The sequence below is a fragment of the Lynx canadensis genome, chromosome D4 (assembly GCF_007474595.2).
Source record: "Lynx canadensis isolate LIC74 chromosome D4, mLynCan4.pri.v2, whole genome shotgun sequence".
Lineage (NCBI taxonomy): Eukaryota > Metazoa > Chordata > Mammalia > Carnivora > Felidae > Lynx > Lynx canadensis.
In genome coordinates, this window is record NC_044315.2 from 10,950,611 (window position 1) to 10,978,261 (window position 27,651).

The 27,651-nt window shown below is 44.4% G+C and overlaps 1 protein-coding gene across 1 annotated transcript in view; it reads left to right on the forward strand.

The window, feature by feature from the left end:
• Positions 1–27,651, forward strand: part of PGM5 (phosphoglucomutase 5) — a 179,831-nt gene that overhangs the window by 90,965 nt on the left and 61,215 nt on the right. The window contains exon 7 of the mRNA XM_030293823.1: positions 18,474–18,589. Coding sequence (XP_030149683.1) covers positions 18,474–18,589 — 116 coding nt within the window. The remainder of the gene's footprint in view (positions 1–18,473; positions 18,590–27,651) is intronic.

Here is a 27,651-nt window from a genome sequence, read left to right on the forward strand (position 1 = left end):
ACAACTCGGCCTTCCGACCTGCAGTGAGAACTTCACCAGTAGCTCACCCTGGTGTGCATTTGCCCTGCCCGCTCCGGGTTATGCAGCGTTATGATGGCGGCAGCGAGCTAACCACGGCCTCCGGAAGGTTCCAGAGGAGTCTCGTCTGGCTGTAGCATTTGGCTTGGTATGGTGGGAGGTCTCGAGTTCAGGGAGAGCTGGCTTTGGACCACAGAACTTTCTCTTCCTAGCTCTGAGATCTTGGACTAGTTACACAACCTCTCTGGGCCCCCGTGTCTTCGTCCGAAAATGGGAAGCATAAGGGGGATGAAATTCACTCAGAAGCGTTTAGCACGGTACTTGGCACGTAGTAAATGCTTACTGATCATTAGCTGTTGTGGTTGTTACTCTTAGATTATTACTATTACTGCCAAAAGAGAGCTCTACTTTGGATTCTCGCTGCTCAGATCCAGCAGACTTTATAAACAGATTTCCTTTATAGGCAAAGCACATCCAGAAGTGCTCTTAGGGGCCCTGAAGAATGTCTTGGCACCATTCATTGCGTGGAGAATGGCTCCTGGAATCAGGCAGGTCAGGGCCCGAATCCCTGCCAGGCCACTTCCCAGTTTACCGGATTGGATGAACTGCCTCGCCTCTCGGTACCTCGGTTTTGTGGTCTGTGGTGATAATGGTTGTTTAAAACCAGGCCCTTCGGTTCCCAGGGGTGGAAATGAATCACGTTAGAGCAAAGACAAGGAAAGGGTTTGTTGCAAACCTATAGCGATTCCACGGAAATGACCTGTGGTACTAAGGGCTCCTCAGTGCCACCCGTGAGTGACATAGTGACCCTCGGCTCAGTCTCCCCAGTGGACACCCCAGTCTAGCCTCCAGGCCACCCCTGTAGCAGAGCCTCTGGGCCGGGGTACTTTCTCGTGATGCACAACAAGAATTAGAGCTCCGGGGGGTGGGGGGTTATAATAAAGCTGACCTCGGGGAGCTGCCTGATGGTATCCGTGCGTCACTGTGGGGACATACCCAGCAGTGTCTGGTCCTCGGTAGATTCTCACCAAATGTGACTCATGCTCCAATCTTGTCCCTTCCTCAGGAGTAAATACCCTACCCCTACAGCGGTGGCACCAAAGAGGGAGAGAGAGAAGAGAGCACTGGTGTCCATTCCGGGTTAAAATCCAACAGGAAAGAAAGGGCTGAGTTGGGGGAGACGGAAAAGAAGGAGGGGCTTTGCAGGGTGAAGGGGCTTCTACCCATCGGTGAGGAGGTTGTCTCCTCTGGTGACAGCTAACTCTACACTCACTCCCTTCTTTGAATTCCACCTTCTTGAGCTTTATTTCCCAGTAAAGAAAACAGAAGTCCTGCAGGACAGGTCAAAAGGACAGTGTGTGTCCCTTCTGTTCTGGTAGGTTCAGCAGCAGCCGCACGTTAGCGGAATCATCCAGGTCGAGGGGACTTGGGCGAGACACTTAGGGAGGCCTGTGTGTGACCTTTCTCGAGGCCCCTGCACCGTCAGGCAGAGCCCTGGTCCCACCCACAGGTTTCTACCCAGCACCCAGGAGTCCCATGCTGATTTCCTTAACAAACCTGCATTTGTTGGGACCTCCCTTCTTTGCTCGGGAAGGTCAGGGGTTCTCAAGCTGTTTTTCTGTTCATAGGAGGAGCTCCTGTTTCTGCCTACGGTGATTCTCAAAGCAGGTGGGGTTCTGCATGTTAGAACCTCCCCCCCGCCGTTGAGTTTCTGATAATCCTGCCTGGCCATGTGCTGGGCGTTGTCATTCAGAGAAGGATGCAGCCCTCTGTGTGGAGGAGGCGGGCAAGGACCTCGGGTGGAAAGGCTGTGGCTGAGGGGTGCCTGGCACTGTAGGAGAGCAGAGGATTTCTTCCGGGGAGCACGGACTGGCCCTCACTGCCAAGTTCAGCAATCAGCGCTCCCTGCCGGGGCTCCCAAGATCATAGCACTTGTGCCTCGCATGCAGCCCCTTCCCAGGAGACCATCTGGGCAGTCCACGGGGCTGGCGAGGAGTGTGGTGGTGGCAGGTCTTGGTCCCGCACAGCCGTCCCTCAGATGCAGACCCCTCAGTCAGCCCCCGTTTCCCTGCAGGCTGTCACCAAAGGGTGGTTGTTGTCCTGGGAAATCCTCAAAAGCCCCCGCTCGCCCCACCCAGGGTGAGGATTGCCACCGTTTAGTTTGCGCTGTGTTCCTGGAGGGCTCACTGGATGCCATGGCCACCCCCATCTCTACCTGGGAGGACACCGAAGCTCGCGGAAGTGCGGTGACAGCTGAGCCACAGAGTTAGCGAAAGCTGGAGGCAGGCTTTGAACCCAGCTTGTCCGCCCAAGAAGCTCACGCCTGTTCCAGGCACAGCCTCTCGAGCGCTTCCCGTGAGAAGCCGGCAAAGCAAGGCCAACTGCTCCAGTAGCGGGTCGTATCAGTAGCCGCCCACGTCCTGAGATGTGGACACCCAAGATAAGAGAGGAAAAGCGCTGGCCCGTGAGGGTCACAGAATCGAAAGGGTAAGAGCTGTGCTTTGAACCCAGGCTTGTCTGAATTCAAAGCCAGCGGGATATGTAACAGGTCTGGGGGGGGCCAGCTGTTCTGCTCACATTTGCAAGGAACGTTGCCATGGTGACGCACAAGCTGCCTCTCGGCCTGCCAGGGTTCGAGTGCCCGCATCCCTGTTCCTACACGATAGACTCGCATCTGTGTTAACCCTGATGTCCAATGTCAATGTGCGTCCGGACCCCAATCAGGTAATAGCCCGTGAGGACTTCTTAAGCAATATGTGCATCAAAATTCAGTTATTAACATCAACATCCAGCATGTAGATGCGTATGTAGGTTAATTGATCACTTTCATTTGCGTATTGCTCGTCTTTTTTCTTTTTTATATACGTTCTCTTAGAAATAAGAGGCTCCTGCAAACAAGAAACATTACTTGCTATGAGTAAAGACACTTGGGCCCTAAGCGAGACCTCTAATTCAAGATACTCTAGCAGAGGGACCTGAAAGTTTGTATCTTTCATAAGTACTCTGGGTGATCGCGATTATTAAGAAAATGTGGCAAGCACCCGCCTCTTTAGAGAGGCTGAATAGTTAAGCCCTAGCAGCTAGGCAAAAGTGGAAGGAACCTTGTCCAAGCTTGTATACTGGCTCAGGCCCTTGGGGACATTATCTGGGCCCCCTGTAGATGTCATCTTACTGCAAGTTTATAAACGTTTCCATCATATGGGAGTCATTTCGCTGCTTATATTTGGACTGCAAATGCACGTTTGGTTTCATGAGGATAAAAAACATCCCACAACTGTCCTATTTCATCCGGCCAGAAAATCACTTACAAGTGAACGATCATTTCTTTCTTCTGACCCTTGGAACGTTGCCTTGAGATTTTCAGAGATGCTCAGTTGATCGCCTAGTGCTAGGTGAGTGTGTGGGGAGTACATGTACCCATACCTGGTTTTCCAGATGGACCTAATTAATGGCATTGGATATTGGCAGAGAAGTCGTGAGCTAGCTGAGAGAATTTGGGGAGGAATGCGCAGAGATAAATTGGTAGGACCTTCTAGAAGTAAGTATGGTATATGCAGAATGTTGTGGGGATAGAGTGCACGAGAAGATGAAGTGTTGTCCCTGGAACCTTCTTGAGTAGGAAACTACCCATGGGTCTGATGAGTCCCACCACCGTCCCTTATCCCCAACGCACACACACACCCACGTGCGCGTACACACACTGATACGCACACTCCACACGCATACATACGTGTACATGTGTATATACACCTGCCCACCCAGACATGCTCACACTGACATACAAGCACACATATGCCCACGTGCCCCAGGGCGTTGGCATTAGCATTCTCACCCCCTAGCCTAGGGCCTTCAGTACTCATGGACTTAAAATTACAGACCTGAAAACATTATTAGCTTCAAAAATCAGGAAAACGGCAACCCTGACATGATTAACTGCCTAGTTTAGTGTGTATGAAATGCAACAACATATTGACCCTTCGTCATCAAATTCAGTCTCCAAGAAATCATCCTCGCACTGGAAAATCATTTGTGGAGTGTATCTTTTCATTTTGAAAGGACCCCCCGAGTGCACATGATCAATGGGAAATGATTGCCAGTGGTTCCTTGAGTAACTTGTTGCCTCGTCATTTCAAAAACAGAATTATAAAAATCCCTTTAAGATGCTTTTGGAGTGAAACGTGGATTTTTATATGGTATGTGGATGTGTTTTAGTATGTTGGGTATGATATGAGTGAGGTCTCACACACATGCACACTTCCCAAGTTCTCCCCCACCAAATGCTATTGGGCAGGCCATATGGATGGAGAAAAATAAAATGTTCCATTCAAATCCTTGTCTTCAACTGTTGCAAGACTGTCGTAGGCTTTCAGGTCCACTCTCAGTCCTATGACCATCGAGGAGCATATGATCTACCCCTTGGTACACCAGAAATGTGATTAAGAGACTTAACAGGTACACCAGGAATGTGATCAAGGGACTTAACAGCAGTAGCTTCTACTTTGCCCAAGTTCACGGGAGGCCGATGGACAGCTGCTGCATACGGTTGCACAGGATGTACACTGTGTAAGGATACCACAATCCAAGGGAACAGTGTTCCTATTGAGGATACCTACGTTCGAATATTTATTACGACAGCGTTTCAGCAGCTGGCATTAAAGTGCTCTTTTCTAAGAAAAGCAGCGTGAGGCAACACTTTGGACAGTTGGAAATGACTGGATCTTGAAGAAGGTGTGCCTTTAGCACAGGGTGACGCTTGGGCTGTAGCTCTGGACTGACGTAGCCAGTGGTGCTCCTACTGCTCCGTTTATCTCTGTCATCCCTTCACCGTAGGACGTGGGGCCTTGACCTAAAGAGAATTGCTCCTTTCACACGAGACTGTACCCCCTGGTTCTCAGTGTCCAGAAGCCATCCTGTCTTCTCTTGACTCCACCCTCCCTCTGTGTTGAAGTTTCTCCAAAGTCCCCGCTTAGGCCCAGCAGCGGCCGTCGTACAGAATGGATCCACACACACAAACAATAAATATTCCCGTGCCTCGAACTCTGAGAAGGGAGACAGCAGCTGAGTGGCCTCATTTCCCTGGGGAGTCTCTGCTTTTCCAATTAATTTCAGGAACTGCGTGTTCTTGCCAACCTATTTTGGTCTCCGTCCCCCCAGAGACGACTAGGAAGAGGCTCTCTGAGGGAGAGCTCATCTCGGCTACAGCCGGCACTGCTCAGGTCGCTCTGCCTGCGAGCCCCCGATTTTCCTTCCTCCCTCCTCTTTCCCCACTGGCTCCCTGGGGGCCGAACCCCAGAACCCGACCGCTCAGGCGAAGAGGGCTTGACTTGCTCGGATACCCTGCTGCCACCCCCACCCACTCGCCATGCCCCTGGGCTGCCCGCCCTCCCTGCTGAGCTCCCAGCTTCTTGCAATCCAGGACCTGGAGGAGCGTCTCTGCTCCCCCAGATGCCCTTCCAGCTTCTCATCTCTCAGGCCTCTTTGGGAGGCCTTGCTGTGCATCCTTGATGTGGCTTGAAATCATTCGACGCCTTCTGTCTCTCTTGCTCTTCGAAAGTGTTCAACGCGGGGCGCCTAGGTGGCTCAGTCGGTTAAATGTCTGACTTTGGCTCAGGTCGTGATCTCATGGTTCGTGAGTTCAAGCCCCACATCGGGCTCTGTGCTGACAGCTCGGAGCCTGGAGCCTGCTTCGGATTCTGTGTCTCCTTCTCTCTCTGCTTCTCCCCCGCTCACACTCTGTCTCTCAAAAGTAAATAAACATTGAAAAAAAAATTTCTTTAAAAAGTGTTCAGTGAGAGTAAATATCTTTGGAGGACACCCCTGCCACAGTCTTGTAAGGAATATAGTTCTCGGTCCGTCTCACCCGGTGTTTTCCAATAGATGTTAAAAGAAACATCAAGCCCATAAGGTGCTCCTTGTAATCATGAGAAGTGCGTACCTTACTCTGTCTTTGAAGTTTCATTGTGAAATAAGCGTTTCAGTTCTAAGAAATCCCACAAAAGGAAAGAGAGGCCAGTTTTACCGTAATCTCCTACCTGCTCGTAATAAACTAATAGCAATGGACTTGGTAAGCTGACATACACTTAATTAGAAGTAAGGTAATCCGTCCTTTCAGTCAGTCCTTTGTATGCAATTCCCCCTTGGAAATCCATCCACCGCAACTTAATCTTATCCTGAACTTTCAATGGTCTCATGTACTTGCTTCCACTGGTATTTGATGGATTTAGGTTTGGAATGTGAATTACGTTTTATATATGTGTCAGAGGAGTCCGTGCACTGGCAACACGCCTCTTCTGAAGGTCATGGCTCCTGCCAGGCCGCCCCGTGCACCCAGCTCTGTCTGCAGATTCCAGGAATGAATCTGAGGGTGGGGTGATGTTACTTGCCCTGGGGCCGTGTAGTGTTCCTTATGTTCCCCCTCTCGGCTGCCCACACCTGTGTCAACAGTTCCTGTTTTCAACTGTCCTCGAGTTACTCAGTTTGAGTGGATCATCTCTTCCCATTGGGGCTCTGACTGACACAAAGAGTATCCGCACCCAAGTGAACTATGTGTACAAGGGTCTGAAGCCGCATGGTGTTTTGAGGAGGTTCTAGAAGAATACCGGCTTGGTACGGCGGGAGGCTGAGGAGGGCAGGAAGCAGCAGCTGTAGAGGCAATGATGCTGATGGCTGTTGCTGATGTCCATGACCTGCTCTGGGTGCTTGGGGCTTCCCAAGCATCACCCCATTTAGCCCTCCCATTGTTATTCCATTTCACAGGGGAAAGGGCTGGGCTTATTGAGTTTCAGTAAGTTGGCCACGGTCTCAGAGCCAAGAAGGGCGGAGCTAGACAGAGACTCAGGCACTCGTGATCCAGTGCCCATCCTCCTGTGGAGGTGCTTGGACTTGCTCCCTCAGGCAGCCACGTTTGCCTACCTTTCCTGTCTGCTCAGCTTTACCTTGGGTCGTGAAACTCATTTCCCACAAAAGGACGTCACCTTTTTTTTCAACAGCTTCTTTCCTCATAACCGTGCGTCGTTAACGCCAAAAGAAGGTTGAAGACACAGTGATGTTAGAGCAGAATTTAATGTGGCATGGGGTTTCCTTACACTTACGGGCAAGATTAAACCCGGTCCTGAGTGACTGGTGGAAATCCTGGAAGGGTAGGTGCATTCTTGAATATGGGGTTCCTGTTAGGTGGGTAACTTCCTATGTGTCCCTTGATGAATGCTAGTTTTATCAGAGCCCATTTAGAGAGAGCTGCCCGATGGCTTGTGCTGACTTTCCCAGAAACGGCAACCTGGGTCATCAATTCGGCCACATATCAGAGTTCCCCATGAGATAAAACACCAGGAGAATGACTTGTGTGGTCTATTCCAAAACCAGCATGCTGCGCACATTCCCAGAGGGAACCCCACCAAATCTAAAGGCCTTTGTATCTCTGTGCAGACATCTCCTCCTGGAATTTTGAGTGCTTTGTGTCCAGAAGGTTCTTTGTCTTCCTTCTGTCAAGGAACCAAGAACTAACTCCCTAATGTGAGCTGAAAATGACAATCTCTTGTTAAGAACCATATGCACAACTAGTGAATTCTTCTCTGTGATGTTGATGGACAGGTTAGCGAGAGAAAAGGGAGGGGGAAATGCTTATACTACACAGAATCTAAGCACCCTCTCTTAATTAGGAAGGAAGGAAGGAAGGAAGGAAGGAAAGTTGGTTTTGAGCTCTATGCATACAAGTGGAAAGACCTAAGAATCTTGGGAAATTCCCAGGCCAATTAATTATGGCAGGCTAAGGGACACAGACTTGTTTCCTGCCTTTAGAGGCATAGCTATTGGGACAAGGAAGATCTTCCTAGTTGCTCTGTGCTCTGGTGGCACAGGCAGGTTCTGGATGGTTCTCTGAACCAGGTGTCAGGTGTCTTCATTTAGTCATTTAGTCCCACTAGTTCTTCAGAGTTGCAAATACCTGAAACCTTTTATTAGAAGTAGGAATGATATCCCACTAGGTTTTCAATTTGTTCTAGTGAGGGAGAAATATTAATTGGAATACCAGCGATCTAAGATAATATTGCAAGACAAAAACACACATTTAATTTCTCCTTTGTGTGTGTGTGTGTGCACGCGCGCGCGTGTGTGTGTGTTTTGCAATCTATGTATTGGGGCCCTTGAATCACGGCTGTTTATTTGATGCTGTCTAAACAAATCAGTTTGTCAGTTCCCCTCCTGATGGACAGTTGGGTTGCTTATGGTTTTGTTCTTTTTCTCTCTCACCAGCAGTGCCGTAAGAGACATCCTTGATCCATGCCTCCTTGTGCACACACGTACCAGTTTCTCTAAGATAGATACCAAGAGGCTGGCTTGCTGGGTCATAGAGTATTATTAACTCCCCTAGGAATTCTCGAATTGCCCTATGAAGTGAGTGTACTAATTTACAATTCTGCCATCAATGTTTGGGTTTCCATTTTCCTCTGACATTCCCACCGACACTTGGTATCATTAGATTTTTGTCTTCTTTTTTTGTTTTTTTTACATGGTAAGTGTGACATTATGTCTGTCTGTTTTTAAATTTTTATTTCTTTGATTTACTGTATATTTTCTTGTTGGCCAATTAATCTTCCTTCTCTGTGAATGGCATGGGTCAACTGAGCTTATCATAGTGGTTGTCAGGGCTTCTTTATTTAAGTTGGCTACTAATCCTTCAGTTTCATGGATTGCAAACACCTTAGTCTATGGCTTACCTCCCTATTTTTGGTGTCTTTGACAGATGGAAATTTTTACACATTTTAACTAATTAAATTTATCAATCTTTTCCTTGTATTTAGACCCAACATGTGGAATATTCTGCTCATTCTTCTCTTCTTTCCCCCTTTCATACTGCTCTGGGGATAGATTGCCAAAACTCTTCTGTCAAATTTAGACTGAAAATGTTCACATGAACCATTCCAGGGTCAAAATTAGGCTCATAGAACACTGGGGACAAACCATGAGGTCCCTGTGGCACTGCTGAAACTGAATCCAATGTGAAATACCAGAGCAAGGAACAGATGTTTGCTTTAGGAAAACTGATAATGCCATCCTATTTCAGTGTTTACCTCTGCTTGTGGTATTAGCCATGGATGGTGATGTAGCATTTTACAAATACCAGTTTACCCTGGGCTTTGTTCTTCTTTTGGAATGAGTATCCATTTACAGTGTATATTTATTTAATGTCCAAAGCCCAGATGTTCCTTCTCTCCTGTTTTACAACATAGGATCAGTAAGATTTCTATAATATCCTCCAGGAAACGATGCTAATTGAATCCAGAAGAGAAAAGAAAGGAAAGGTTTTAAGAAAGAGAAGTTTTGTTTACGGAGACACATTATCTCCTGGGTTCAAGTTGTCACATGATTTCTGACTACTTTTGGCCTGTAGGAGTGAATGCATTGATTCTAAATCTTCCAACTGTATTACATAGGCAGTTTAAAACAGCTTCAGTAAGGTGTCTACATAACCAGGAATTCAAAGCAAAACAAAAATACAAGAAGGCAATTCACTTTTTTGCTGTCCGGGAAGCAATCTCATAGGAATCTGGAAGACTGCTGATGATTGTCTCTCTATGCCTCAGCTTAGCTGGAACTCTTGGGGCTTCAAACTCACCAGCCCTAGCCTTTCAACAATTTTTATTCTTTGAAAATAATTAGAACCAGAACCAGTTTACATCAAAGTGCTCAAGCATCAAGATTGTAAACAGACACTTGTTAATTCCCAGATACAGGATTCCAGATTATTTACTAGCTTGGGAGTGTAAACCTGTGATTGTTTCCATTTTACATATTTTTCTCTAGGCTCTTTGGTCAATTTCCCAAAGCCATTTTTTTTCCCTTTTAAACAAAGTCAAGATCCTCAGAAATATGCCTGCCTTATGTTTCCTAACAAAATGTATAATCTAATTGAGAAGGATCCTGTTTTTCCCCCATAACACTTATCTAAAATGCAAGTGCAGACGTTTCTAGATAAGGCAGCAAAGGCCCTTGGGTTAGGGGTCCACCTTTGTTTTACAATTGGCCAAAAACTAGATGTTTAAAGGGAACATAAGATATGCAGTTATCTCTTGTTTTTTTTTTTTTCTTGTAAATATTCTTTAAATGAAATGTCCATTTCCCTTTGACTTAAGTGAAAGATCCAAAGCAAACAACAGTGATCATGCGGTTACTCTGTAGGGCATTTTGTGGTTCTTAGAGCCCTTCCATTTCATTATTTACCATCTCGTTTGATCTTTACAACCTCTCTGATAGGATGGGCAGGGAAGGTGTGATTTAATATGTGAGTTTTGAGGTCTAGACCAGGCTGAGCTATTACAGGCCTCAGGAACAGGCGGCTCTCTGCTCAAGTTTATATATGCGGTTGAAAAACTTTTGTGGTCATCTTATTATGACAGCCTCCCATTTCATTGTACCTGAAAGTGTGACTTGTTCCATCCAAAAGGTGAGTGTAAGAGTAGACTTAAATGCCTGTGAGTTTAAGCCCTTCTCCCCCAGGGGCCTTTCGCCAATAGCTCAAAGTGAGGGTTTGAAAGACCAACAAGCTTGTCACAGATCAGGACAATTTTGAGGCAAGGCTTACGGTCCAGAGTCCCAGGGAAACGTCTGGCTGAAGCTACTCTTTGCACAGCCATGCCTGAGATCACAGTATTGCTTGGTTTCCTCCCCTTCTCCGTCCTACTCTTCTAGCCCTTACACATCTCTCCATGATAAATGCCTTTTTTTACAAAAATTCTTTTTTTTAAATCTTTATTTTTGAGAGAGATACAGACAGACAGAGTGTGAGCAGGGGAGGAACAGAGAGAGAGGGAGACACAGAACCCGAAGCAGGCTACAGGCTCTGAGCTGTTCGCGCAGAGCCCGACGCAGGGCTTGAACTTACAAACTGTGAGATCATGACCTGAGCCAAAGTCAGATGCTTAACCACCTGAGCCACCCAGGCACTCCTCTCCATGATGAATTTCTAGTAGAGGAATCTGTGTCTCAGGGCCTGCCTTTAGGGAACCCCATCTAAGACACCTAGATGGCTAACACTCATTCTCTAGATCTCAGGTCAAATGTCACTTCTTAGGAATTCCTAACTAAAGTTCTCCTCCCGCCCCAACTGATGAGCATCTCTCCATGATAGCACATCCTAATAAAATTTTTATATGTGCTGGTTAGTCTTTGATCCTAAGACACATAAGGCAGGAGCCACGTGTGTTTGATTTAACACCGTGTCCCCAGTGCTTAGTATAGTAGCTCAGGAATAATCAATAAAGATTTATTAAATGGGGGAAAAAAGAGGACACTTTACGATGGCTATTGGAAAGTAAGGCCTAACTGAATTCTGCCTGATTCATATTTGGAAGGCGAGTAGGCTGCCTTAGAAATGCTTTTAAAGTGCAGACTCACATTAGCCCCTCTTTACCTTCGAGCAGCTCCAGCCGACAGTGCCAGACATCAAAGAAGGGATCTGGGAGTGAACTCATCGACGTGAAAATACCGACGGGCTCATTCTGGGGCAGTTCTGCTAGATGTCAATGTCTGCTAGACATTAACCAGAATATCCAGAATGCTATTAAACTCCATTTTCAGTAGTTTATTTCTTGAGATTATGTAAACATGACCAATTCAAACATGGCCTTGGTCATAAATACTGCAGGGGGCTTTTTCTTTTAAGTAAATGTTTATTGAAGTATAACGTATGTAAAGAGAAGGACAACTCCTGCGTCGCTCAAGGACTTTTCACAAAGGAATATTCCCATGCAAATACCATCTCGATCAAGCAACAAAGCAGGGACCCTGAAGATCCCTTGTTCCCCATTTCAATGAACTGCTTCCTTCCTCCTCCCTAGAGATGAGGGCTATCCCGACTTCTATCACCAGTGACTGTCACCAATGTAACTAGGGCCAAGTTAATTAACACATTCATCACTGCACATAGTTACTTCTTTTTCGGTGAGAATGCTACTCTCAGAAAATTTCAAGTATGCCATATGTGTTATTAACTAGAGTCCCCATGCTGTACATTAGACCCTCAGGACTTACTCATCTTGACTGGATGTTTGTGTCCTTTGACCAATGTCTTCCCAGTTTCCCCACCCCCTAGGGCCTGGCAACCACCAATATATTCTCTGTTTCTGGGAGTCTGACTTTTTTCAGACGCCATGTACAAGGGAGACCATGTACTATTTGTCTTTCTGTCTCCGTCTTATTTCACGTAGCAGAATGCCCTCCAGGTTCATCCATGTTGTCACATATGGCAGGATTTCCTTCTTCTTTTATGGCTGGACAATATTCATTGTATATACATATCACATCTTCTTTATCCATTCATCTGTTGACAGACATGTAGGTTGTTTCCACATCTTGACTACTGTAAACATTCATGCAATGAACATGAACGTGCAGATATCTTTTGGGGATCCTGTTTTCATTTCCTTTGGGTATGTACTCAAAAAGTCAGATTGCTGGCTCATGTGGTAGTTATTTTTAATTTTTTGAGGAACTGTCGTACTATTTTCCATAGTGACTGTACCGATTTGCATTCCCATCAACAGTGCACAAGGGGTCCCTTCTCTCCACATCCTTGCCAGCTCGTATCTATTGTCTTTTGAATAATAGCCATTCTAACAGATGTGAGGTGATATCTCATTGTGGTTTTGATTTTGCATTTCCCTGATGATTAGTAATGTTGAGCATCTTTTTATATATCCGTTGGTCATTTGTATGTCTTCTTTAGAAAAATGTCTACTCAGATCTTTTGCCTATTTTTTTTTTATTGGATTGTTCGTTTTCTTGTTTTTCAGTTGTAAGAGTTCCTTACGTATTCTGGATGTTAAATCCTTATTGGATATAAGGTTTGCAAATATTTTCTCCTGTTCCATAGGTTGTCTTTTCAATTTGCTGGTAGTTGCCTTTGCTGTGCAGTAATTTTTTGGTTTATGTTGTCCTCCTTGTTTATTTTCGCTTTTGTTGCCTGTGCCTTTCGTGTCCTATCCCAAAGACAACTGCCTAGACCAGTGGCAATGATTAGTTTTGCCTATTTTGAACTATGTGTAAATTGAATCATATAGCTTATATTCCTCCATGCTGATTTCTTTAATTCAATGTTATATTTGTGTGATGCATTCATATTTTTTGATGTAGTGGTAGTTTGTTCATTTTCTCTGTTCTGTGCTATTCCTTTATGTGAATATGTCACGTAAACAAATATACCACAGTCAGTACTGATTTGCATTCCTTTAGCAATACGTGTATTCCCAATCTTCACCAGGACTAGGCAATACCACCTTCTCAGCTCGTCTTGTGGGCGTGTCGTATTATCTCATTGTGGTTTTATTTTATTATTGTTATTGTTATTTTTAGGGAGAGAGAGGGCAAGCAGGGGAGAGGGCAGAGGGGGAGAGAGAATCTTCAGCAGGGTCCATGCTCAGCTTAGACCCTGATTTAGGACTTGATATCACAACCCTGGGATCATGACCTGAGCCAAAATCAAGAGTCATTCAACTGGCTGAGCCACCCAGGTTGCCCCTTCACTGTAGTTTTAATTTGCAGTTATCTGATCTCTACTGACGTTGAGCGTCTTTTCATATGTTAATTGGTCAATTTAATATCCTCTTTTGTAAAGTGACTGTTCAAGACTTTTGCCCAAGGCTTTTAAAAATGGTTATGTGCCTTTTTTTTTTATTATTGTATGAGTCTTTTAAATGTAAACTGCATATAAGTCTTTTGTTGGATATATGGGATGAAAATATCTTCTACTCTCTGCTATTGGGGGCCTTTAAAAAGGGGGCTGGGAGTTCGTTGTGTAGAAATTAGAATCATGAGCCCTCCTTGGCTCTCAAGAAAGTGGACATTTGAAGATAAAGGAAGAGGAACCCAGATCTTGCGCTCTTTAAGTCTATTGCAACTTTCTCGAAGTAGGATTCCAAGAGCAGCTGGGTATGCTTCATGTACTTGATATAATTAATCATCGTTTATTTGCCTATTCTCTCACAGGCTACAGGAGTGTCATTAGCCATTGATATTCCAGCAGAGTATATCACACATAATAGTGTAGTACTGTATAATTAGCTTAATGGATACTTGAATAACTACTGTGGTCGTGCACTACGCCGAAGGGCACAAAAATAGTATGTCAGCATGCCTTCACCTGCTGAGATTTTAGAGCCCTGTTGGGATACTTTTGTATCTGTTATCTTGTTTGATCGCATGAAGGTAGGGTGATGACCAGACTGGTGAAATAGAAAAATATATTCTCCTGCTCCTCAAACCTTTGTTTTCAGTTAGTCATTGCCCTAATTCTACAAGATCTTTATTTCCAGGAAATGCCTTGGTCTCATTGTGAGAGCCTGACTCATTAATAACTGATGAACTTCTCTTTCTCAAAATGACTAACTTAAATAAAACATGCACAAATGACTTAGCTATATTTTTAGGAAACTACAAGGAAAAAAAGTCCAGAAAATAGGGATACTTTGTTCCCTGCCATCCACCCACACTGCTTAAATAATAGATATCAGTCAACTGAAATCATACAGAATTTATGAAGGGCAAATCTGACAAGGTGCTCTATTATCCTAAACATCAGAGAGCCGTAAAAGGGTATACAATGTAGTCCCTACCTCGAAGAGCTTTTAACACATTGGTGGTGATGGCGGTGTGCGTCTGTGTGTGGAAGAAAAGTTCAAGAAGGTGACAACGCCAACAATGACAACACGAACAAGGCCCCCGCCAAGTGAGAGGAAGCAGAGTCGCAGAAAGCATTACTTTGGATTTATTATAATGAAGAGGAATGGTTGTATTCATTAGGATAATGGAGCCTGCGACTACCACGCTAGTCCCAAAACGTGTAATCCCTCAAACGCAGTGAAAGGTTCTTAGTCATCAAAAGTTAAAGACAGGTGTTCCTGACTGGTGGTTGATTCCGCTCCAAATGGCAAGTTAGAGACCTAGGTCCTTTCGTAATGTAGGCCCACCGTGTTCAACGTATAGCTTCCAGGTTTGCTAGGCCTGTCCCCATGAAGCTGGCAGAAGGAGAAAGAACATGGAAGATGGGACGTTTGAATAGCCCGATCTGAACATCACTTCCACTCAAGTTCCATTGGCTGGAACTTCACCATGTGGCCCACAGCTCACTGCGAGGGGGGAGGGGGCGGGAAGTGTAATCCTGCTGTGTGTCTGGGAGAAGAGATGGGTTTGTTGGTCACCTAGCAGCGTCTGCCACAGGCTTCATGGTGGCAGGGCACTTAAGATCGGTCTTGAAGCGACGTGGAGTATTTTGATAGAGATTCGAAAGCGTTAATCCGGGTAAAACGCAAAGCATGAAAAAGGACGCAGGAGTAGTTGACAACAGCAAAAATGAGAGCGCACCCTCGGAAAATGAGAAATGGTCCGGTTATGAGGAGCTTGGCGTGGGCTGCGTGAGAGAAACCGATGGAACGATAGGTGGGGGCTGTTTCCAACCTGAAGCCGCATTTTTAGAGGTTTGCAACTCATCCCCAGAAGCTTACACCCACCAGGGGGCTTCTGGTTTTGTTTTGTTTTGTTTTGTTTTGTTTTGTTTTGTTTTGTTTTGTTTTGTTTTGTTTAACTACCAGAACTCAACTCCCACTTGCAGGACAGTTGGGGTTGAGATTGATTTTCTTGCTTTTGCTTCCTACTCTGGCCTTTCCTAGAAAGTGAGTTCTTCTGTTTGTCTCCACCACGTGGTGGCAGCGGCCAAGAGGGGGTGAAGACCCTCAGTGTGAGCGGCTTCATTCTGAGCTGTCAGAAATCTCCAGGGGGGGTCTCCTGTGGAAACACCAGTCTAGAGCATGGTATTTGCTGAATGCTGTGTTTGGGATGGATCCCAAGTTCAGTAGAGGGAGGAGGGCGGTGGGGGGTGGGGGCAGGGAATTCCTTTCTTACTCTAGGACACCATCAGCTCATGCTCAGGATCCCGGGATTGAATTGCCCACATTGTTATCTTAGCTTGCATAGCTGCGTCTGGGGCTCCTAGTTATAGAAGTATCCGGTCCTCTAAAACTCCAGCCTCAGCCCTCAGCCTTATGACCTCCTGACAGTGATTAACTGGGAAGGGTGGGAGCTAGGGAAATCCTTTCCCCTCCCTTTAGATCTGCCAACTTGGCTTTGAACCTGCAAGAGTGTCTGAGCCAGGAAATGTATGTCCACCCCCTTTTCTTACCCTTATGTCTGTCCCATGCTGCACATTCTATTTGGCAATCACATGCAGTCATATTTGCTAAATGAATTTTGACCTAGGCTTTACTCTGTGCTGACACTGGGCAGCTTCCGGGTGACTTATTCTACCTCCTTCCTTCAGCTTCTGACTATGAAATTAATGGCTGTGAAAATTTACCTTTGATCTACAGTTTGGGGAGGATTTCTTTCATTGTTCCTACCAGGACATAAGTGTGATTTGTATATCTTTCTTAGGCCACTAAAAAAAAAAAAAAATACACAACAGAACCTTTGATATAACCCTGGGACATCTAAAAAGTGCTTCTTTTCAAGGCAAACTTGAAAGAGATTTAGCACAAAATTTTTCCAGATCTTGAACACATCAACTATATTTGGTATTATGGAAAGGAAGGTGTTTGCTTTCCTGTGGCAAGGGTTTCTAGATATTCTGTTTTCTCCAGCTGGCCACAAAGTAAAACCTAAAGAAAACAAAACAAAACAAAAAACCTAATGAAATCATGATTGCATTGTGTCTTCTGTCCTTTTTGCACGTTTCTTCCTCTTCACCAAGACACCCGACCTGGTTCCCGTTCCTGGCCACCTTCTGTGCTTATACCCTTTGAAAAACTATATCTTGTTAGCGGCAGGCATTTGGTGTTTTTTTGCTTTTTGTTGCTTGCTTGTGGGAAAGATGAAATTCGTTAGGTCATTGGTACAGAACCGGATCATTCCCCAACATACTCTCTGAGATCTGTATGTCTCTTAAAACATTTGGGGCGACAACATGGTATCGTGGACTGGAACGTGAGCAGAAATTAAGCAGAATGTGGGTCCAGATTCTAGCTCTGCCTCTTACCTCTGTGGAATCTTAAGCAAAACACGTGACCTCTCTACTCTGCTGAGCCTGAATTGTGACAGCATTGATTAGTTTTAGCTGTCCTTGAAGTGGATGTAAATGGGACGCTACAGTGTGTATTTTCTTGTTCCCCGTTTCTTTTACGTGATATAATGTGTGTGCGATTCATCGTGGGGTTGCATGTAGCGGTGGTATGCTCAGCGAAATTTAAGGGAGCGCCTTCTATATCACAGAGCCTCTGTCCGTTCTACTCAGTGGACATCCGGGTGGTTTTGGTTCTTCTGAATCGTGATTCTGTGATCATTTTGTGTAAAATCTTGTGTTCGTATTCTGTTGTGCACTGTCCTACACTGGGCTCCCCAGGAAGCAGCTCGGAGAGAGATTTGCTTGCGGGAAGTTTATTCCTTTCTGCCCATCCAGATCAAACGTGTCTTCAAAACCAGCACCTGCCAGGGGGAGTGAGGAAGGGGATTGGACAGAAAGAGAGAGGTTGGACTGCAGTGCGGTCACGACAAAGACCTCAGCCAACCTACGCGGATCTCTGGAGCTGAAATGGCCCTACAGAGTTAGGCCAAATAGGGGCAAGGAGGCTAGACCTTTAAATATCCCACATTGACCAGACATTGGATGTGGACTGACCCAGGAAAGGGAGCATGATATTTTTAAAGTTTGTTTATTTATTTTGAGGGAGACAGAGACGGTGCGAGCAGGGGAGGGTCAGAGGGAGAGGGAGAGAGGGAATCCCAAGCAGGCTCCATGCTGCCAGCTGCAGAGCCTGAGGCGGGGCTTGAACCCGCAAATCGTGAGAGCATGACCTAAGCTGAAACCAAGAGTCAGACGCTTAACCGACTGAGCCACCCCAAAGTGGTGCCCCACTTGGTGCCCCAAAGGGAGCATGATTTTGAGTGAGACATCTCTCTTTAACAGAGAGTAGGAGACATATCTGTGAGCTGTTAGCTATCAACATTTCTAACAGCTGGTAGAGTAAGTCTTTCGATCCTAAAAGTCCTACGGTGTGTGTGCGTGCGTGTGTGTGTGTGTGTGTGTGTGTGTGCGTGTGTGTCTGTAGATACTGTCCAACAATATTCCAAAGTGTTTGTAACCAACCTCCCTCTTAATTTAGATTCTGAACTCCCCAAGTGGGATCTTACCATAAAGATAAAGGAACATTTATAGAAGGGAAACAGAAATGAAAATATTCTATACATTAACTTAATATTTTCTGTGTTGTGGGGAAAGCAAAACTGAGAAACATCGGAATAGGCTATTTGTCATTTTCTACCTTAGGGCTTAACATCCTGAAAAATGTCAACACTGACCAGAATGTTCTGAAGTCTAGTTACAGAGTTAATAAATTCTAAAGACTTCCTTCTGTGCTGAGAAAAGAAAGGAAAAGAGATATGAATTGACTGTTGCCTTGAATTTAATTTTTCAGAGTGGCCAAATCGATGAAGGTTCCTGTGTATGAGACCCCAGCTGGATGGAGATTCTTCTCAAATCTGATGGACTCAGGACGGTGCTCTCTCTGTGGAGAAGAGAGCTTTGGCACTGGTAGGTTTTGCTGATGTAATGTTACTGGAGAGGGTGGCTATAGCCCTCTGTGACCCCAGTTTGGAGACCTGTGACCCCACTGTGAATCAAATGCTAGAGGAAGAGATAATTAGAGGGAAAAAAATCAGAGAAACCTGGGGGGATATGTGCTATGATACCCTCGTCTCTTCTGTCCATTTTTTTTTTTTTTTGGTTTTTATTTGGGTCATATGTAATTCTACTTTTAATTTTTTGAGGAACCTCCATTTTGTTTCCCATGGTGGCCGTACCAGTTTCTATTCCCACCAACAACGCATGAGGGTTCCCCTTTTACCACATCCTCACCAACGCCTGTTGTTTCTTGTGTGGTTGATTTTAGCCATTATGACAAGTATAAGGTGACATCTCACTGTGGTTTTGATGTACATTTCCCTGATGATTAGTGATTTTGAACATCTTTTCATATGTCTGTTGACCATCTGTGTGTCTTCTTTGGAAAAATCTCCCTTCAGGTCATCTGCCCATATTTTAATCAGATTGTTTGGGTGTTTTTGTTTTTTTTTTTTTTTTGTTTTTGTTTTTTTTTTTTTTTTTTTTTTTTTTGGTGTTGAGCTTCATAAGTTCTTTATATATCTTGGATACTTAACCCTTATCAGATATATTATTTGCAAATATCTTCTCCCATTCAGTAGGTTGCCTTTTTGTTTTGTTGATAGTTTCCTTCAACTATCAACAAAACAGCTGTGCAGAAACTTTTATTGTGATGTAGTCTCGATAGTTTATTTTTGCTTTTGTTTCCCTTGCCTTAGGAGACATATCTAGAAAAATGTTGCTATGGCCCATGTCAGAGAAACTGTCTGTTTTCTAGGATTTTTTTTATGGTTTCATGTCTCACACTTAGGTCTTTAATCCATTTGGAGTTTATTTTTGTGTATGATGTACATTTACCCCAAGGAAACGAAAACACTAATTTGGAAAGATACATGCACCTCTATTTTCATTGCGGCAGTATTTACAATAGCCAAGATATGGAAGCAACCCAAGTGTCCATTGACAGATGAATGGATAAGGAAGATGTGGTGTAGTGTGGTGTGTGTGTGTGTGTGTGTGTGTGTGTGTATATACATACATACAGTGGAATATTACTCAGCCATAAGAAGAATGTGACCTTGCCTTTTGCAACAACATGGATGGACCCAGAGGGCACTGAGTGAAGTTGGTCCATCAGAGAAAAGCATGTATGCAAGTATGATTTCACTCCAATGTAGAATTTGAGAAACAAAACAAATGAATAAAGGAACAAAGATACAAGCCAGAAAACCCTCTAGACTCCTTTTTAAAAAAATTTCTTTATTCTTGAGAGAGAGAGAGAGAGAGCAAGTGGGGGAGGGACAGAGAGAGAGAGGGAGACAGGACTCAGGACCTCTGCTTAGTACTGATGTAAGATTCTGGGCCCAGAAAGGTTTCCTACCCTTTCTCCAAAGGGAGAAGGTTTTTGCTTCAAACCCTATTCCCGTAGCAATGGATTTTTGCATGGGCTTTCAGGATGAGAAAGTTTGCAACTTGTGCCTCTGAAAGTTTAAGCCTTTTGTTTCCTGTGAAGGAAAGGTTTGGGGAACTCAAAGGGCTTCATGCTTATGTCTCAGAAGCTGCTCCTTACCTGCATGCCTGCACCACCGTATCTCTCTCTCTCTCTGTTTCCAGTCTTTTCTGTGATCACCCAGTGAGTTGGAAGTGTGTCCCTTGTTTCTGGGGATTCCAAGCGATTTTAAACTAACATGACTAACATGACTATACTTGGCCTTTAAGAATTTTTGAGCCTCTTATGTGACTTCTTAGTTTTTACTTATATGGAAGCATCCTCTTTTTCCTATGCTCTCCCAGAGGGGTGACAGTTTTGTGTCTTGTTTCTCCTTGAAAGGGGTTGTCAGTTTTTGGAATTCACTTTATTTGCCTTGTGACCTCAGGTGTCTGATGGGGTCAAGAAAAGTTATGATTTGGTAGGTTTCTGGCCTTTTCTTATTACTGGGATAGGAGTAACATTCTCTTGGAGATTTCTACATCCTAAACAGAAATGCAGAAGTGGAATTCCAAAAGTAATTTTTAAATCATTTCTCTCCTATTCTCACCCCTTCCTTAATAGTTTTTTCCAGTTGGGATCCAAAGATCTTTAATTTTAATTTTTTTTAACGTTTTATTTATTTTTGAGACAGGGAGAGACAGAGCATGAACAGGGGAGGGTCAGAGAGAGGGAGACACAGAATCTGAAACAGGCTCCAGGCTCTGAGCTGTCAGCACAGAGCCTGACGTGGGGCTCGAACTCACGGACCATGAGATCATGACCTGAGCCGAAGTCGGCTGCTTAACTGACTGAGCCACCCAGGCACCCCGGGATCCAAAGATCTTAATATTATAACTGATTGATATCTCTTAAGTATCTTTTATCTTTTATTTTTTTATGCTTATTTATTTTGAGAGAGAGATTGAGTGAGCAAGGGAGAGGAAGAGGGGGAGAGAATCCCAGGTAGGCTCCACGCTGTCGGTGCAGAGCCTAATGTGGGGCTCGAACCCACACACTGAGATCATGACCTAAGCTAAAACCAAGAGTTGGGTGCTCAATCACTGAGCCACCCAGGTGTCCCCTCTCTTAAGTATCTTTTAATCTGCATATCGTCCTTTCACGTGTTCTCTAATTTATTAATTGAAGAACCTGGGCCATATGTCCTACAGAGCTTTTAACAGCTTTGATTTTAATGTGGATATCCTCGTTTTTCTTTCCAATTTCTTTGGTGCATATTCATATAAGGAGAAGCTATTGATTAATATGCCTTGTCTCTGAGGTGAAACCACCTTAGGACATTCTATTATTAATAGATATTTTCTTTTCTAGCATTTTCTTTTCTAAAAACTCTATAATCTCTTGTGACTTTTTTTAAGGTATACAGTCATATAATCTACGACTGAAAGATTTTTTATATTTCGTTTTTTAATAGTTATACCTCTTATGTCATATTCTTATTGCATTAGGTATAATCTTCAAAATTGTATTTTAAAATAATGGTGATAACTCATGACTTTAATGGAAACGGATTGACTATTTTACTGTCTGTTGTGGTGATTGCTTTTTGATGGGGGTAAAATCTTTATCAGGTTTATGTAGATAATTTTTCCCATTCTCATTTTAGTTAGAATCTTATTAGAAACAGCTGTTGGATTTATCAGGTGCCCTTTCAGGACCTAGTGATAGACTAATACTTCCTTTTCTATTTTATTATGAACGTTATGAAATATCATGATCGAGGTGCTGATGTCAAACCATCCTTGAATTCCTGAGACTCAAGTCCTGTTTGGTCATGCTTAAACAGATTGCTGTAAAACCACGTTAACTGGTCATAATGACAGCACTTCAGGCTATGTTGGGGTTCTGAAGAAATTTCATCCTGGGCAGTTTTCTTCTCTTACCCAAACTGGTTAGACCCTGAACTAGAAGGTATTTAAAATACAAGTGCTTAAGATCACACCTTAAGAAACTCAGGTCTTTGGTTACATAATTAGAAAGATGCACAGATGATATTCTACAATGCACAAACTTTAAGTGTCCATGATGGAGGAATAGCAAAAATGCTGTGGGAGATGCGAAAATGCTTTGGGACTGGAGGTTCAAAGGAGACTCCAGGAAAGATCTGGAAGCTGGGCTAGTTCTTAAAGAATGGGAAGGATTTGTACACACAGAGATGAAAGGACCGGGCCTTGCCAGATGGAGGGATCGATGCCAAGAAAGAAAAATGAGGTTGGAGAGCAGGGGATATGTGTTACCAGTAGCCAGTTGTTTGGTTTGTCCGAAGACATGTTTTCCAAATACGAATCAAGACTCATTTGGGGTCATGAGGTTAGTGAAATGTCATGAGCAGCTTGTGAAAAGCAACTGAGTAGGCTAGAAACCTGTTGGAATGCATCGTGTTTAGTAAAGGTAAACGTTTATTCTGAGAAGTGTGTATATATAAACGTGCCCACAAGTATCTATGTGTATGCTTGGTCTCCTTGTAACGTGTGCTTATTGTGGGTCGTGGCCAAAAATTTCTGGAAAAGACGGGCCTGTAGCGGAGGTCAGCAAACGTTTCTATAAAGGGGTTGGAGAGTAAACACTGAGGATTTTGCAGACTACTGCCTCTTTCGCGGTTCCTCAGCACTGCCTCTGTAGCACAGACGTGGCCATAGACAATACATAAATGGACAAGGAGGGCTGTGCTTCGGTAAAAACTTACGTAGAAAAATAGGCAAATCTCTGATGTGTAGGATGGGTTAGAGGAGGGATTATCAAGAAGCAGTACCAGGAGGAGAGGTGAGGAGGGGTCAGTTTGTGAAGCCTTTCACCTGCCTAGCTGAGACGATGGGGCATGATTCGACCGGAACTGGGAAACCGTGTTCTGCACTGAAGGGACTTCTGCTCGCAGACACCTTTCAGAGCCCGACGCGGGGCTCGAACCCACGAACCGGGAGATCATGACCTGAGCCAAAACCAAGAGTCAGATGCTTAACCCACTGAGCCACCCACGTGCCCCTACTTGCAGGCACCTCTTGGCAAACTTTGCTCTCGGACAGTTACGCAGATTGCAACTCGTAGGCTGGCCGAGAAGGGGGTTTTAAAAGTCTCTCGCAGTCGGGCTTAGTTACCAGTTTTTCCTTTTAAGGAGAATGAGGCATTGCCGCCTCCGCCATTCTTCTGGTTCAGGTGACTTTAGCCTCATTAGCCTGATTTGACAGATAGAGCTCCTGAGCCCCAGAAGTAGTGAAGTGACTCACGCGGGGCCCCCTGGCTTGGAAAATGTCCCTGCTTGAATTACATGACCGTTGACCCGAAAGACTGGTTTCCTGCCCTACACTGTGCCATTTTCCACCGTGTCGATCAGTCTTTCTGGTGAAAGCATTGACGAATTTTATTTTTCAAGCACTCAGCAGTAAAGAACTATTAGGTGGCCTCAGTAGCTGGACCACTCAGTCTTGCAAGGAGAAAATAGCTTCATTCTGCTCTTATTCTGGGCTTTATTAATGCCAGTTTTTGAGAAGCACTGAGCTGGTGTGTCAGAATCACCTGGGAAACTTGCTAAAAATGCGTATTTTCTATCCTACCCTTACTTGGAATATCAGGAAGGGCGGGGCCTGAGAATCTGCATTTTAAATGAGTATAGTTGTGTGGTTTTTTTACAGTTTGTTTATTTTTGACAGAGAGAGTGTGTGTGTGTCTGCATGAGCACGTGTGTGTGCACAAAGGTGTGGGGGGCGGGGGCAGAAAGAGAGAGAGAGAGAGAGAGAAAGAGAATCCTAAGCAGGCTCTGCACTGTCGCTGCAGAGCCCTATACAGGGCTTGAACTCATGAACCATGAGATCGTGACCCGAGCCGAAATCAAGAGTCAAACACTCAACTGCCTTAGCCACCCAGGCGCCCCTGTGATTTTGATGTGCAGTCAAGAGTAGAAACCATGGCTCTAGTGAAAACCAGTATTTTTGTTTTCTTCAGGAATGGTAGAAAGAGTATCCTTGATGTGCCACGGGGTGTGGTCCAGGAAGTCTAGAGGCCCCAAACTGTGAGGCTGATGAGTATATTCAAGACCCTTACCTGTCAGTCACAAACAAGCCGCATGGCCTCTCTGACCCTCAGGTCCAGTCTGTAAAAGTCAGCTGATCACAGGAGTTCCCTACCTTCCTTGAGACGTGATTTTCAGAAACAAGTGAGCTAACTAAGGGAGGAGAGAGTGACAGATGGAAAGTTTTAGACCTGAGACTGCAGAGGTGCTTCTAAAAGTATCCAAGCTTTCTGGAGTGGAGGGCTTTTTCTGTGTCCCCAGGGCATGGATCTGTGTACCAACTAGGAATGCATATTTCGGTGCCAAGAGAACTTGAAAATATGGATCTGACTCAGGCGCAAGAATGTGAAGCTTTTTTTTCCAAGATGAGCAAGATGTATTCTGAGTGGAAGTTTCCCTTGCCAGCTTCTTGAGCTCCTAGAACTTTCCAAAGTGACAAGCTGGTCATAGGATCGGAGTTCAGGCTTCTCTCCTATGGAAAGGTCCAGATCCTGGACAATAAGAAACCTGTATTTATGACTCTGTCAGAGAACCAAAGTCACTTAAGAAGCCAGACCATCTTTTGTGCTAGGACTGGTGCTCACCTACTTCCTGGGGAGAGCCTTGGAAAACTACTTTATAGAGAGAAGGGGCGCTTTATAAATTCTCAGATCTAAAGAGAAGAAAACTATTGATCTAAATGGCATTCTGGCTACTTTTTTAAAGTTCTGAATTTGAAGGAATCTGGACTTGTTCTCATACACAAAAGGGGACAAATGAAACAAAACTAAGGTCAATAAAACCAAAATTTTGGAAGATTTTTTTTTGGCATTTGTTGATGAGGTTCTACTGGTTTCCATCATTGACATGAACTTTCTAAGAAGTGATAGCATTTTGAGAATGTATGAATTGTTACAGCCCGAAGCATTTTCCCTTACGGGCAACACAGAAGAATCACTATGTTCACGAAAGCCTGGGTGAGCTCCAAGCTTGAACACCATCTTGAAAATTACTATTACTTTTATTATATATTTTTAAAAAGCTAATGTCAGCAGTCATGCAAATTTGTCAAATCAAGCAATACAACAATGTTTATTATTGCCAAGGAAGCGCTCTCTGTGGAGTTTCTCACAATAATAATAATCTCTTTGAATGGGCACTGAGTATGTACTAGGGCATTGCTATGCCTTTTGTGTGCATCCATTCTTTTTTTTTATTTAAAAAAAATCTTTTTTTTAACGTTTATTTATTTTTGAGACAGAGAGAGACACAGCATGAACGGGGGAGGGGCAGAGAGAGAGGGAGACACAGAATCGGAAGCAGGCTCCAGGCTCCGAGCCATCAGCCCAGAGCCCGACGCGGGGCTCGAACTCGCAGACCGCGAGATCGTGACCTGAGCTGAAGTCGGACGCTCAACCGACTGAGCCACCCAGGCGCCCCGTGTGCATCCATTCTTGAAGATTTGGAATTGAATCCAGGTCTCCTGGCACCAATATGACTTGTCCATCATTGTCACACCAGCTTTTTCCACTTGAACTTTGGAGTACAGCCTGGTGCTCTTGAAGTTGGCTATTTTTTTTTAATTTTTTTTTTAACGTTTATTTATTTTTGGGACAGAGAGAGACAGAGCATGAATGGGGGAGGGGCAGAGAGAGAGGGAGACACAGAATCGGAAGCAGGCTCCAGGCTCTGAGCCATCAGCCCAGAGCCCAACGTGGGGCTCGAACTCACGGACCGCGAGATCGTGACCTGAGCCGAAGTCGGACGCCCAACCGACTGAGCCACCCAGGCGCCCCTGAAGTTGGCTATTTTTACATCTGCTCAGCCTCTTGCAAAAAAAAGGGAGAGACCCAGAGTATGTGTGTATTCCACATCACAAGAAATTGCGAATTTTTGAGATGGGTTCAATCCCTCTGCATGCCGTGCATAAATTCTAAATGCCCCGAGGACAGGGGCCATGACTATTTTGTTCAACTCTATTTCTTTGGTATCTGGCAGGCCTTGAGTGTTTGCAGGTTAGATGGAAGCATAGAAACAGGGATGGAATAATGGAAGGAAGTTAAGGTAGGAAGAAGAAATAAAGGATAGAAGGAAGCCTGGAAAGATGGATGGAAAGTGGATGAATTGAAAGAAAGAAAGAAATAAGGAGGAAACAAAGAATTTCCATTTTGATATTTCTTCTTTGCATTGTTAGTACTTAACATTTTTGGCATTTTTGAGTGGATATACTTCTGGAGATCGGGGCATTTCTATCCCAAGATTTGGGAGGGTTCATAAAAACAAATGTAGACCAGTTGAAAGGGAGTGGGGGAGGGGTTTTATGAAGTACAGTAAAATCAGAGTTACGTAACATTTAAAAATAAAGTTTTGGTAATTTCAGTCATCGTGTAATGATTAGCGCAAATTATTAGCTAACAAAGGGCAGAATTCTAGGAAGACTCCTTCCCCAAACCTGTGTTAATGAATGGATTTAAAATTTTAAATAGTATTAAGTATTTGTAATTTGCTTGCTTTACTTACTTATTTCCTGTGTGTGTGTGGGGGGGGGGTTGTTGACAGAAAATAGCTGCAAATAGCCACATGTTCAACAGTGGGCTGTGTTCTAGCTTTAGTGAGCTTTTGTAAGTGTTAAATTCTTATAGCCTTCAACCTAGACATTCTCTGCTCTATTGTCTTACGGTTTATAGTATTGACTTCTTTTCCAGTTGCTTTATGAAAGGAAATGTTCTTTCCCCTAATAGTGGTATAGTTTATAACACCTCCTGGGCCATGCCTTTCCTTTTGTTTATATTTCACACAAGACCTATGTACATCCCAACTCGAGACTGGGTTCACAGTATTGCTGTTGAGCAAATATTGAATAGGTTCAACTGTCTCTTATTAGACAACGATGTTACTTAACATTGTACACTTTCCAAAAGGTAAAATAAGGGCAAATTTTAGTCCATTCCCCGTCTAGATGATCACAAACTCTACAATGGGCTGTTTCCACTTCGGTAATTGGGACAGGCTGCATGCACATGCGCAACTCAATCTAGGCCAGACCACAGTGCAGAGGGACTCTGGTTGACATCCCCAAGGGCCTCCTCATAAAGTCTGAAAACTGAAACTCCCTTCTTGCCCATCCACAAACTATCTACCCCTTTGCTGGGAAACAGATCTCCACCTGGAATGGGAAGAATGTCTCTATCACATAAAATCCTTTTCTTGGGATCTCCCCAGTTCCAGTTGCATTGACCTTTCAATTCGTCTTCTGAGCTGATGAAAAGTAGCAGGAGAGGGTGTGGGATGCCTACGTGTGAAGCAGAAGCAAAGGGGTGGATCTCGGAGGCTGTGTCCACACTTCCCAGTGCATTCTGGGACTGAGAAATCACTGTCCCCAGCCACAGATCGAAGGAGTCTAGATAGACCATGGGTTTCTTTTCATAGTGACTACTAAGAGACTTCCAATGAGGGGGCCCATCCCTTGGTATTTAAGATGCTGTTCCTAAAATCGTTCTTGGAGGCTTCCCCATCTGC